This window comes from Pundamilia nyererei, unplaced genomic scaffold, assembly GCF_000239375.1.
Source record: "Pundamilia nyererei isolate P.nyererei 1_Seehausen unplaced genomic scaffold, PunNye1.0 scaffold00012, whole genome shotgun sequence".
NCBI lineage: Eukaryota > Metazoa > Chordata > Actinopteri > Cichliformes > Cichlidae > Pundamilia > Pundamilia nyererei.
The window spans coordinates 6,146,738-6,159,406 of NW_005187413.1; the positions used below are offsets into that span (position 1 = coordinate 6,146,738).

The following is a 12,669-nucleotide window of genomic DNA, read 5'->3' on the forward strand; positions in this document are numbered from 1 at the left end:
GACCGGATAGGGTGTAGGGTATAAGGTAAAAGTCTTAATCTTCAGATTTCAGATTTAAACCAGTTACTAACAGTAATCAGTAATTTCTTAGTGCAAAAATAAACCAACACGTTCCGTGTAAGCGAACAATAAATAGACCTAGTTCTTCATTCACTGTAACTCACAGGTCATTTCTAATATACTTTTGATGATCAAAAATAAAGAGGAAACATGTTAAAGAAAAAAAATATTTCAATATTTATTTGCGGTATAAACATGTCTTGTGTTGATTCAATATACTGTACAATACGTAGGGTCAATCGCATTACCTTCAGTAGACAGAAAGGTGAAACTGCCCCAGTTAACACGCCCCTTCTTTTTATACACAGACAGATTGCATCTTTTTTTAAAAAACAAAACAAAAACTGTTTACAGCACAATACAAAACAGCTATTCAACGTGACTTTGAAGCTGTAACACGATGCAAGATGCATTGTCAAAAAAATCCCTGAAAATTTCCTCACTGAGGTAACATTTTTAAATCATTCACTTTTTCTTTCGCTTTGTATTTCACGCCTCGCTCCTCGCCTCCTCTCGCTCATTCACACCTTTCTCTCCAGAGCACAATTTCACCAAGATGTAGCTACAAGTTTAAGGACACAGAAACGGCCGTTCCCGTGATCTGGCAAATTTACAAACAGAGAAAAACACTTAATTTCTCTTTCATTGTTACAAAGACACACGCACGCACGCGAAAGAAAGAAAGAAAGAAAAAAAATCACAAGAAAGCAGCTTGAAGTCAATTGTTTCTTTTTAAATAGAAAAGCTCTGTTCTGAAATATATTTCAATCCCAGGGTGCAAGTGATCAAGTCCTCTGTGTTTTTCCTATTCTATGTGGGATATGACTCCAGACAAGGAAAGTCCATTCAAGCATGGTGGTAGTATTCTCATCTCTGATGCTATACCAGGAGAGGAACTTTTGCATATAAACTCATATATATATATAAAGTATATTCATATTGAAAGGCCACAGGAATAGCATAGAGCACATTATATCAAAACCAAGAAGGAAAAACACCTTAATCACTGTAATTATTCAAGCCAGGTTGGCGTAAGGGCCTATTGTGAAACATAACTGGCATGCTGAACCACAGCTCTGTCTGTGTGGAGCAGTCTGTGTATGTGTGTGTGTGTGTGTGTGTGTGTGTCTTTAAATCTGCAAGTCTTTCAGGTTTGTACTGGACACACTGGCCCTATATTTTGTACACCCCAGGAGAAATGTTACTTCAGTCCATAAGCCATAAATCGAGCTGGATCTTGTGGAAATATATAGAATAGATATAGTACAAAAAGAAGAGAATTTAAAAATGTTGAGGTCTTGGATCTACAAAATACTGCAAAAAAAGGTGTTTTGATATATTGCAGAGTAACAAAGAGGACCTCGTGTGACCCGTTACGACAAAAAGACAGCTTGTACTCTGTTATTACCGTGCTCTTATTCCAATAACAGATAACAAACTTTTTCTTCTTCTTTCCACACAATTTTTTTTTCCAAAGTGAGATACAAAGAGTATTGAACAGTCAGCATTAGAAACAAGTTAGAAAGATTATATAAGGCCAGCTAAAACCAACCCTCTTCAGATTCCCCTGCTGTGCTCGCAGAAAACACCGTTCGTGGTTTCTGTTTAGACAAACGTCCACATCCCGACTTTGAATACGCAGTTTGCTGTGAACACTGGACCTCGTGCAAAAACCGCCTTGTATGAGGAGATCTCTAACTCTAACCCGACAGCGTGCTCTATCGATAGCAAACCTCAGCATCTACCACTTAGCCCTAAAGCTGGACACATATCTCCACGGTATTCATCTTTTCATATTCACTAGTATATGAAAAACAACCAGTTTGCAGGTTGTGAGGTTTCACAACATTTCCAATTTTGTAAAATCAGACTTCTGTTCAATACATGAGCAAGCAGTGAACATGACCTCCAGCTTTTTGGGGTCACTGTTTCCTAACAACAGCTGCCTCAGCATCTTTATACTGGTCCCTGTCGAGCTAAACATATCCCCTGCTACACCTGGCACAGAACACCACCTGGACTGCTTTGCTTTAGCAGGGTGTTTTTGTTTTTTTGGGAGCATACAGCTCTCTGATTACAGCTGCAAATAGCAGGTTATTTCTCTTCTTTTTTCTCAGGGATTGTAATTACGGACATTGCTATATTTGTTGTTTTTTTTGTCTGCTGATTTCCAGCAGCAAGACTTTAATCTCCGCAGCGTGACCCTCTGCAAGGAACATTTTTGAGCATGAAAGCTGGAACAGAAAAGTAAACTTTGGAGGTTTCAACTTTAAGGAGCAGACTTTCTGATTAACAGGTGGTGTTCACAAGGCTCAGCTGTGCAATTATAACACGTCCGCGCACGAAGAAGACGAAGAAGAAAATCTTCTTTCATGAGGCCCAGTGTACCTAGAAGTCCAATTAGCGTGGTGTTGTTTGGAGTCTTTCTCAAAAATCACTGCGGGTTTGCTGAAGCACTACAGATGTGGACGCTGTCTCAGAAAACGCTTTGACTACATGCTGTGTGCCACTGCGTTCAGCAGCAACAGCAGTTAAATAAAACGGTCCTCATTATTTGTCTTTCCACCTGGTAAAGTAACGTCCAGCCTGTGGTTGAGTCTACTGTTAGAGAGCATACAGCACCACAGCATGCTCTGGTATACAAAATAATAAAGATCTGTTTAATATTCATTTGTGTTTAATATAGCTTTCATATAATAATATACCCAAGGCTTAAGGGTGAATCAACTCAGACAAAGCTTTCTTTGACGAAACGAGTGATCCCTTCTTTTTTTAGTTTTTAGAAAGACCTTTCCTCTCAATTTCCTCCAACGCTGTTAAGGGACGTGAAACTGCTGAAGTAAGTGAAGTCTAGCGGAAGCCAGTCCCAGTCAACCAGACCAGAATCCAAACACAGAGACCAAAGTAAAGCCCCTCCCCGACCCCCCACCCTCGGTCCTGAAACACACAAGAAGCTAACATAGGCCAACAAAACTTTGGGGTGCAGGTTATACATTTGATCTGCCCAAAAAGTACCTCAGTGACCCAGAAATGTTAATACTGACTTCCTGTCCCTGATCCGTAACCTCTAACCGAGTAACCCTTTTTGGCAAAACGTGCTGGTGGAACAACTGTGTTGATGAAATCAATAACTGAGGAACTTTGACCGAAACTGACTTTTTGACCGAAACGAAACAAATGATTAAAATCTTCAGAACAGCTGACTGAAACAACTGGATGAACAGTCAGATAGGGAAGGAAGAAGGAACTGGGAAATGCGCTCGAAAACAGTTGGCCAAGTGTCAAACACGCAGGAGTAATTTCTCCCATCTCCAGCCGTGAATCAATTCCTACTTCCAGCCTGCTGCTTGTTTTAACCCCTATCCCTGCTCCTCTGCTCAGGGCCCAGTTTTTGCTCCCTCCCCGCTGAGCCGTGCAGCTGTCAGGACTCGTCGCAGCCTGGGACTGACCTCTCCGCTCCTCTTCTCTGAATGTCTCTTTATCTGACTGCTTCCAGCACAGGCCAACAAAGTCAATGGCTACACCACTGTGCAAACTGCATTAGGTCATAAACCTAAAGAAAAAACAAAACTTAAAAAAAAAAGACCATCTAAAAACCCATTCCACTTTAATTTTACAATCTCTTAAGCCATTATTTATATGGCTTGAGATAAATATATTTATATATAAGGTATAGATCTGTGCGTAAATGTACATAGAAAATATACAAAAATGCATATAGACATACTGAATTTGTTAAGGACTGCCCATACATTTTCTGCTATGTACGTTAACATACATACAGTACAAACATACATACTGTGTTTATATCGTGTGTGTGTGTGAGAGTTAATTCCTTGGTTTTTAAAAACTCTACATTCAGTAGAGTGAGATTTCCTATGAGTAAATCCCAGCTTTTCCACTTGGCACCAGTCACCTCGGCTCGAGAGCCGAGACAAGGAGGATGCAGTCATCTTATAAATCAAGCGCTAAAGATTTTCCGTGTTCCTATCTTTGTATTAAGCTTTCTGTCCTGCTGCAATCATTTAGTTTCTCAGTCAAGTTAAACCTCCCTCGTTCTTCGTTTACAAGCTGATAAGGGAGAACAGCTTTGTTAACCCACAGCATCCTTCTCTGGGTTGAAAACCCCCCCCAAAACCCTTTAACGTGGCATCCGTGACTCCTCCTGACACGTCAACGCTGCTCCATGGTCAGGATCTCGGACAACGAGCCTCAAGAGGCTAAAACATTCATTAAAACTCTGCTCTCCTGCAGTGCAGCCACTTGCAGACATGGTAACCATACCACCATGCCCCCCACCCCAAATCCTCGTAAGTTGCAATGGGGGCAATCCACATGAAACTGAGACTCTCATTTTCATGTGGATTCTAGGGTGTCCAGTTGAAACACGTTGTGATTGGTCGGGGTGGTGAAGAAGAGCTGGTCGTGCGTCGGCGAGTTCGAGTGGTTGTCACAGGGGCTGTTGAGACCTAGCGTCCGCTCAAAGTCAAGGAGCTGGCCCATGAAGTTGAAGTTCGGGGAAATGTTTGACTTTTTCCGCTTCACAAAGTCGTAGGCGTCATTGAGCGACAGGTTGAGCTTCTGCATCAGGTAAGCCACGGTGACGGTGACGGAGCGGCTGATCCCGGCCAGGCAGTGGACCAGTATGCCACACTTTTTGGAGCGCGCCTCGTCTGAGGAGGAAGGAGGGAACAAGGAGATGAGAACATGAATGAGAGACATGACTACTGACCGTGTTTCATTCTCAACACTGGGAATTAAAAAGATCAATGAATCAGAAGGAAAAGTTTTTCTCTATATATTATAACGCAGACTTTCCAAAGAGCTCGTCGCCTGAGGATGAAAAGAAGGCAAAAGAGTGAAGCAAGTGTACCTCAGACAGGCTTTCGCTAACTGGAGAGCTCCGGGACTTGAGAAGGTTCAAATGCTCAGCTGGCACTATTTCTACTAGATCAGCAAGTAACAAAAACCTGCCTGATACTGGGTCATACTGCAGTGGAAGTGGCCCCACAGTGCTTTAATTTGCAGAGAAACTTTTGAATAACATCATGTGGTCATAGCGAGAACTGACAAACAGTAATCTGTGGCTATCATGAAAACTGAGTTACTTTCTGAGGTACTTTTAAGTCATTAAATGACCAACATTTGCAAACGAGACTGGCTTTTATCATTTAACGCTGCCGTGACTTAACTTCTCGCATGTTCACCCTGTGGTTTTCCCCCGGTACTCTGATTTACTCCTACAGCCCAGACACATGCATGCTAGATTATGTGGTCGGTCTAAATGAGCTGTAGATGTGAGCCTAGAACAACCAGAATGAAAAATCAGAAGTGCCTCGTTGCGATTATTATATTTTCAATCCAGAGTGACCTCTGTCGCTGACGGCACAGTGTAATTTTTCATTCTGCTTTCTAGCTCTCGGTCTGTAGGAAAACCTGAACAGAAAAAGCATCTTACATTATTAACTGGTTACATCCATCCACCTATCAGTTTCGAGCCCTTGCACTCGCATCTCTACAGGCCATTAGAGTGAGAGTTAAGTGCTCCGTTCCTTCCTTTCTTTTCTTCCTCTCTCTTTCATCTCTTGCTGCCAACGTCTCTTGTTGTAGGATTGGGGTCAGTCGGCTCATGAGCTCAGGCTGCCAAGGCGATGCAAAATTAAATTTATATGTGATGTGCGCTCGCTTTCCGCAACGAAGACAGGGGCAGAAATCCTTGCCCGACGAGTCAAAAACCAACTCGAGAAGCCTCGGAAGTCGAATAAGTAACGGGCTTTAACTGATTACGTCACTTTACTCGTTCTTTGCATGTGCAGTAACGTAAGGATTTTCATTTATGCAAGAAACTTCAACTCCTTCCCCATCTGCATTCTTGCTTTCACAAAAGAAAAAGCACGTACAAACAATAATTTTAGGCATTTAAGGGACTGCAACTTTCAGCAGCGCAGTGTGAAGTCATATCGGCATCTCCTTCACCCATAATTACCCCGTTATTTACAAAAAAAGATCTGCTGTAATCCCTGCTTATTACAGCCAGCTCCATTTAACATCAGCGTGACCCAAATCTGCCACGACCTCTGGCTCTGGCATATGTCTCACTTCCTGCCACCTACAATGAATCATTACTCTAAAGGAAAACAAAAGGGGCGGGGGGTAGAGTCGGTGGTCTGGACAATCTAAGACATGCATGAAGACTTTAGCACTGACTCATCGGCGAGGGAATTCACTCATTCTCTGAAAATTAAGTGAGAAGGAATGACGGGAATGATGGGAAACACTGAAAATGGGACAAGATGAGAACTCTTCTGCGTGACCTCATTCTCAAAGAATCCATTTCCATGTTTTATTCACAGAGTTGCCTTTTCATTCTACGATTTTAAATTCCTGTTTTATCAATCACGGTGAAATGCAGGCTTAGCAAAACCACGCTAACATCCATCTTAAACTGTTTCCAAAGAAGCTATTTATATGCACGACTTATGATTAAAATCTTGGATAAATGCAGCGAAAGTGACTAATAAAGAGCAGATAATAGCGGCACTAAATGGACTAGTACTTAAATAGCACTTTTGTAACTCTGTGACTCTAATTGAGCACTTAAAGCCCTGTTTTGTTTTGTTTTTTCTTTCTTTTTCACATTCATCCATTGACATACTTTCATACAGTGCTTTGTTTTTTGGCTCTAAGTTATTATACAATCTAATATGAGGATTTTGGACTGTGATTGACAAAACATGCCTCTTAAATATGAGACCTTGGGCCCAACCAGCACACTGATTGATAATGAATTTAACTTCTTCAGATCCCTGCCCTGACCCAAAAACACATTTGTCTAAAATAACCTGACGGATATCTGAGACAACTGCACAGCATTCTCCACTCACCTATGAAAGAAATGGCCTCAGGGAAAAACTGAGAGAGGTTTTGGCTCCAGTGATCGGAGATGGGAATCTGTTTGTACTTGAAGTCCCCTTCGTGTTCAAACATGTTGGGCAGGTTGGGCGTCACGTTCAGGATGTACTTGATATTGTACTTGCTGAGCACATCCAGGTTGGCGGAGTCTTTGGCACAGCCCAGGTAAAGGTAGGGCAGGATCTGGACGGGGAACGCTGGCTGGTTGTTGGGGAGCGGACTGCCCTCCGACTCTGTGGCGCTGCCCGGCTCGCGGTCCGATTCCCCATCTGAGCAGTCGGAGCTGATGCGGAGCCCTCCGAGACCGAGGACGGAGGCTGGTGGGGAGCTGCTGGGACAGGAGCAGTCCAAATTGGTCTCGCAGTGCTCTGGGTATTCTGACTGGAACTTGTTGAAGCCTCCTGGAGCATGATGAAGACAAAGGAAAAACAAGCAAAAACAAAACATGTTAGTATAAAGCCAAGAAAGCAATTTCACTGGGAGGAGAGGAGGGGGGTTTAAAACTTGTGCATAACCAAAGTATGAGTCATTTAACATGAGCCTGGATATGAAGAAATTAACACTGAGTCCAAATAATCTGAGAAAAATTTGGTGCTAAAATTGGCCAAATGAAGAAAATCTCTTCACACTCTTTCTTTTTGATTACAGTTATATCAGAGGCGGTATTAAACTTCGAATTGCACGTGATATTCTACGTGTGTAAAAACGCTTTTATTAGATCCACGGCATATTTTCACACACACCCGTGACAGATAAATTATAATAAGTTGGTATTTACGTCAGTTTGAGAGAGAGGGGGAACAGTGTAGACAGATGTGGCTCCATTGAGAAAAGCTGAGCAGGACAGTCAGCTACAACACTACACAGCTCAGCGGACTTTTTGTGAATGGCAGCTCGAGGCTCGTGACTCCCGTCAAAGATTTCTATTTTCTCGTGGTTAAATACCTCTCTGCTATGGTTATAACACCTCATTTCATCGCCTTTCAACTGTCTTTTTTTAAAACAATGTCGGCTTTTTTCTGTGGGATTTTTCGTAGCCCGTCGTCGTGTCCTGGTTTCAGTGTTCATTCATGAAAAAAAAACCGCTCGTCTTTTCCTGAAGGAGCTCAATATGGCGGGGCCGTACTTGCAGCGTTTAATTGAAAACACGCCGCATTTGAAACTGCTTCTTCTTTCTTTTTTTAAAGCACTCGATCAAATTACGAGGCTTTGTTGACGCTTTTCTTCTCCCTAAATAATTTCCACGCTTTGCGAATCAATCAATAAATAAGTAAAAATAAAAGCGATGATTTTGGTCGGAAGCAGGAAACATCTGTCGAACAGCTACTTCATTCTGACACTGGATCCGATTTGTTGCACCGCCTGATTTTGTAACAGTGACACTTTATTTTAATATGCGGAATTCATTCAGTGTTGATCAACTGTGTGTGTGTGTGTGTGTGTGTGTGTGTGTGTGTGGACAGATGAGAACAGCTGGATTTATCTGAAGTGGCGCCACATTTTAACCCCCCTTCAAATCCCCCCTACAAACACTTTATCGATGCAATAATGTTTTATAAGCTACTGATAGGAGTGGCTTGTTCAAGCTTAGCTATGTGACTGCACCAGATAAAATCTGCCTTAAAAGACAATCTGTTCCAGGCGTGCCACGACCCCCCCAAAACACCAAATTCACTTAGTGCGGCGTTTAAGTGCAGCATCCCAGGTCTGATAAATCAGTGTGATTTACACTCGCTTTCTTTCCCATTAATTGCAGTGAGTGACACTACAACAACACTAGTCCAGTTCATCTGGGACTGTCTAAGTTAATCAAATCAGAGCGAAATTCAAGCAATTTGCTGCAGTCCACTTTGAGAGGAAGTAGTGTAAGAGTTTTATGAATTAAAAGGCACCAATGCACCACGACCCAAACAAAACCTCTAGATTCAAAGCAATCTGATCTTACCCTCTAGATAAAAAGCCTTGCACCCGTCGTCCCGGAGCTTCTGCAGGAGCAGCCCAAGCACGGAGCTTCCCAGCCCGGACTCCTGCCGCTCCGAGGTCGCCTCGTCGTACAGCACCACCACGTCCGTCTTGCACCTCTTTACAAATTTCTCCTTGTCCTCGTTGTTGGGGATGATGGAGCGAATGGGGAGGTTCCCCTTTTTCAGTCTCCGGAGCATGAGGCCCGGGATGGCCAGGTTGATGGCCGACTCGATGTGCGAGGACTCGTACAGCTCATGGGGTCTGCAGTCCAGCAACAGCAGAGAGCTGGCCCCGGACTCCAGCTCCTCCTGCAGCCACTCCACGCTCTTACTCGACATCATCGTCATAGTCACGATCACAGAGCATCCCCACGAGTGATTAATTCTCATCAGTGAAACGTTAATCCTCCCGTCGCCTGCTGTGACATGAGAACAACACAACAGAACAGAGGAAAGGAAAAGAAAAAAAAAGAAAAAAAAATCACGGCGCTAAACTTCCCTTCCCGCGGCCACCACCACCAACGCCACCGCTGCTCCTGCCGCTGTTCCTGAGGGCGCAACGCACCCAACACACACTTCCACACGCGCGCACACACATCCAACACACACGCAGCGATGCCCCTCCGGTGGGAGCAGGAAACTTGAACATGCAGAGGTTTCTTTCCCTCCTTCCTTCAGTCCGATTGAAGCGGAGGTTTGACTCCAGTCCATCGACCGTCCATTCGGTGAGCTCGCTCCAACTTTGACGCGTCCGCAGAGCGACGAAACGGCCCAAATGAGCCTCGTTACTCTCTCGGGATGTGAGAGCCGGGTGAGCCGATGATGCTAAAGCCCATGCTTATTGTTATTACTGGACATGCTTGGCCCGTGGTGCGCCTCTGGTTTGTCATTTCCACTGGATGCGTTAAAGAGGCTCTGCGGGCTTGTCACTGAGGAGAGGGAGGAGCGCACATATTTAAAGGCGCAGCGCTGCTTTAGAGTCACAGGAGCACAGTGTAGCTTCACAACATACTATCCATTCATTGATTCTCTGTAGCTTATACTCTGAATTAATAAAAAAGGCCGACCTAATTCTAGAAATTAAAGTCCCACGTCCTCCAACGCTCGTGGACATCTATATCCTTTGAGTCTGTTAAAATCTGAGTCTTTTTTGTGTGTTTAATTTTGCTTATTAAGAGTTCAGTTGTAAAAGCAACTTTTAAAAACACTTCCTCGTGGTACCATGAATGATGTTTTAGAGATTAAAAGTTTATTCCCGAGTCATTCCCCTTGTTTTTTGCTTTTTTCAGCCTCTACTTTCTCATCCCAAATGACCTTGTGTCGAGATTATTTTATAGTTTTAACACTCAGTGAAGGTTCAGCCCTTTAAGCAAACATGTGCTCAAAGTTAACTTGTAACTATTGGTGTAAGTGTTGTAAGGCATCAACTTTATTAGGGACACTTCACATTGGTAGCTGTGCTTCCTTAAAGTTTAATCTTATGATGCCTGCCGTCATAGACCGGTAATAAACACAGTGCCGGATGTTCATATTTTAGAGCTTTGTAAAGATAATCTCTGTGGCAAGCCTGTCGTGTTGTGTTGTAAAAATAAACTGATCACTGAGTACATTATTGCAGATATCAGTTTTGAAGATAAAGCTTCAATCAACAGACTGTATCACGGAAGTGCGGACGATTCCTCACAGATAGTTTCTAATTATCACAGCCTCATCCAAAAGCAATACATCTAAAATACAATGTTGTGTTCAGTAAACCAGCAGAAATGTAATAAAAATGGAGTTGTGGCCAGTTATACCAAGTCTTTAGTTTGTTTGTGTGAAATGATGGCTCTGCGTGTACCCATAACTCAGTGATTTAGGTTCTCGGGTCCTTATCCTGTTCATTTAATAATCTGAAGGCACTCAGTGTTTTAATAAATCATCAGGTGTCAGACCTATGGACCTCATGCCCAAGCAGTAACTCTTGTCCTACCATCAGTTTTCCTTTAGTCTCCACAACATATTAACCCACTCACTCTGTGCACCTACACAGGTTTGGTTATAATATTACTGGACATAACAGAAAGGTGACTTTACTTACTAATACTAAGATTTTTTTTCCAGGTTGGCTCTAAGATATTACAAAATCATATTTGACTTCACAAACCAGTACCAGTGTGGTGGTTTACCATCATCTAGCAGGGGACGGGTTCCTCCCACAGGCCGAAGACATGTGTGTTAAGTTAACTACCTATAGGTGTGAATAATTGTCTGTCGTCCCCCCCCCCCCCCCCTTAAAACCACGGAGGACATTTATATTTCAGCCAAACTCTGTTTCGAAATTAGAGCTAGGGGAAATTATAACATCTGGTATTTTAAAAATGGAAAATTAAAGTGACATATGTCTCATTTGCCAACAACAATTAAAAAATACACACATCAATTAAAGGTCATGATGCTCAAATATAGTTATAATATAATATTCTCCAGTCAAAAAGCATCTGTCTTTAAAAATGTTTTGTTGATTGTACACATCAGAATGAGACCCTTCTACCGCAGAAGCCAAGAAGGTGGAGCTGAAAAACTCTTTCCAGCCTTTAGACCATAAACCTACAATGATTACAGCCAAATACCCACAGCTTAAGGTAACAATTTTACGTTACCGATCTGAAGTTTTATCTTTATGTTACTGATTTTTGAAATTTTGATTTAGCTCTTTTTACTGACTTAAAGCATTGTACAACTTTCAGAGGATGTTTTTATCTTCTGTGTTAAGCAAATTGAGTGTCACGTAACTATTAAACAAAAAATATCTGCATACACATCTACATATCGAAGCAAAGTAGAGTACGTCTGTAATGTCTAATTAGCCCAATTTCATTAAAAAGGTAATAAAAAAAAGATTTATCATAAGATTGGACCACTGGGTTGCGTCTCACTGCATGTTTGCATCATGGCTTCAAATGGAGAAAAACTGTCGGAGGAATTTAAAAACACATCTTACGTTAAGATTTCACAAAGATGGGAAAGAATACAGAGGGATGTGTGGCCACCTTCAGACCAGTGGTACTAATGAGGAGGTATAAAATGAGGATGATATCACCAATGGAAGCTGTAGAGACTATCCTCCGAAAATCACACCATGGAGAATTTGACCAATCTGGCTGTGAAAAACAGATGAGTACGAGCACAGAGGTTATTCATGAAATCAATTTCTGTAACCGCTCAGAGAGGGACAGTCATCGTCTGTGAATGGTCTCCAAGAAAAGAAAAATCTAAAAAAATTCTTCCTCTTTGACACAAACCCCCCAAAACTAAAAGTCGCTAAAGAACATGAATAATGGACGCACATTCTTTGGCTTTAACATGGCCTGGGCCATCACAGAGAATATATATACTCCTGACACTGAAGCACGTAGATGGGAGTGCAACGATACACAGCTGTATGAGTTTAAAAGGTGTTGGGGAGATGGCACAGCTCTGTTGCTTTACAGCAAGTGAGTCCTGGGTTTGAATACCGGGCAGAATAACCGCTGCAGCTTATCCTGCCATCACAAACGTGCCAGTTTAAATCCAAACGCCTTTAGATTTACCAAAACACCAACTAACAGACTGCTCCCATGTCTCCAGAGGCCTGGTACCAGTAAAACTGAAATTTACGTATAATGTAATGTACTCTTTATTGATCCTTGTGGGGAAATTCCTCTCTGCATTTAAGCCATTCGCAATATATACACACACACACACACACACA

General features: G+C 42.4%; 1 protein-coding gene across 1 annotated transcript; it reads right to left on the reverse strand.

Moving 5' to 3' along the window:
• Nucleotides 1-3,650: 3,650 nt before the first annotated feature.
• Nucleotides 3,651-10,167, reverse strand: dusp7 (dual specificity phosphatase 7). The gene is made up of 3 exons (XM_005724676.2): nucleotides 8,918-10,167; nucleotides 6,945-7,373; nucleotides 3,651-4,733 (listed from the first exon to the last, which is right to left on the reverse strand). Exons 1-3 carry the CDS (start codon nucleotides 9,324-9,326, stop codon nucleotides 4,417-4,419), a joined length of 1,155 nt encoding a protein of 384 aa, XP_005724733.1. The 5' UTR covers nucleotides 9,327-10,167; the 3' UTR covers nucleotides 3,651-4,416.
• Nucleotides 10,168-12,669: the final 2,502 nt, after the last annotated feature.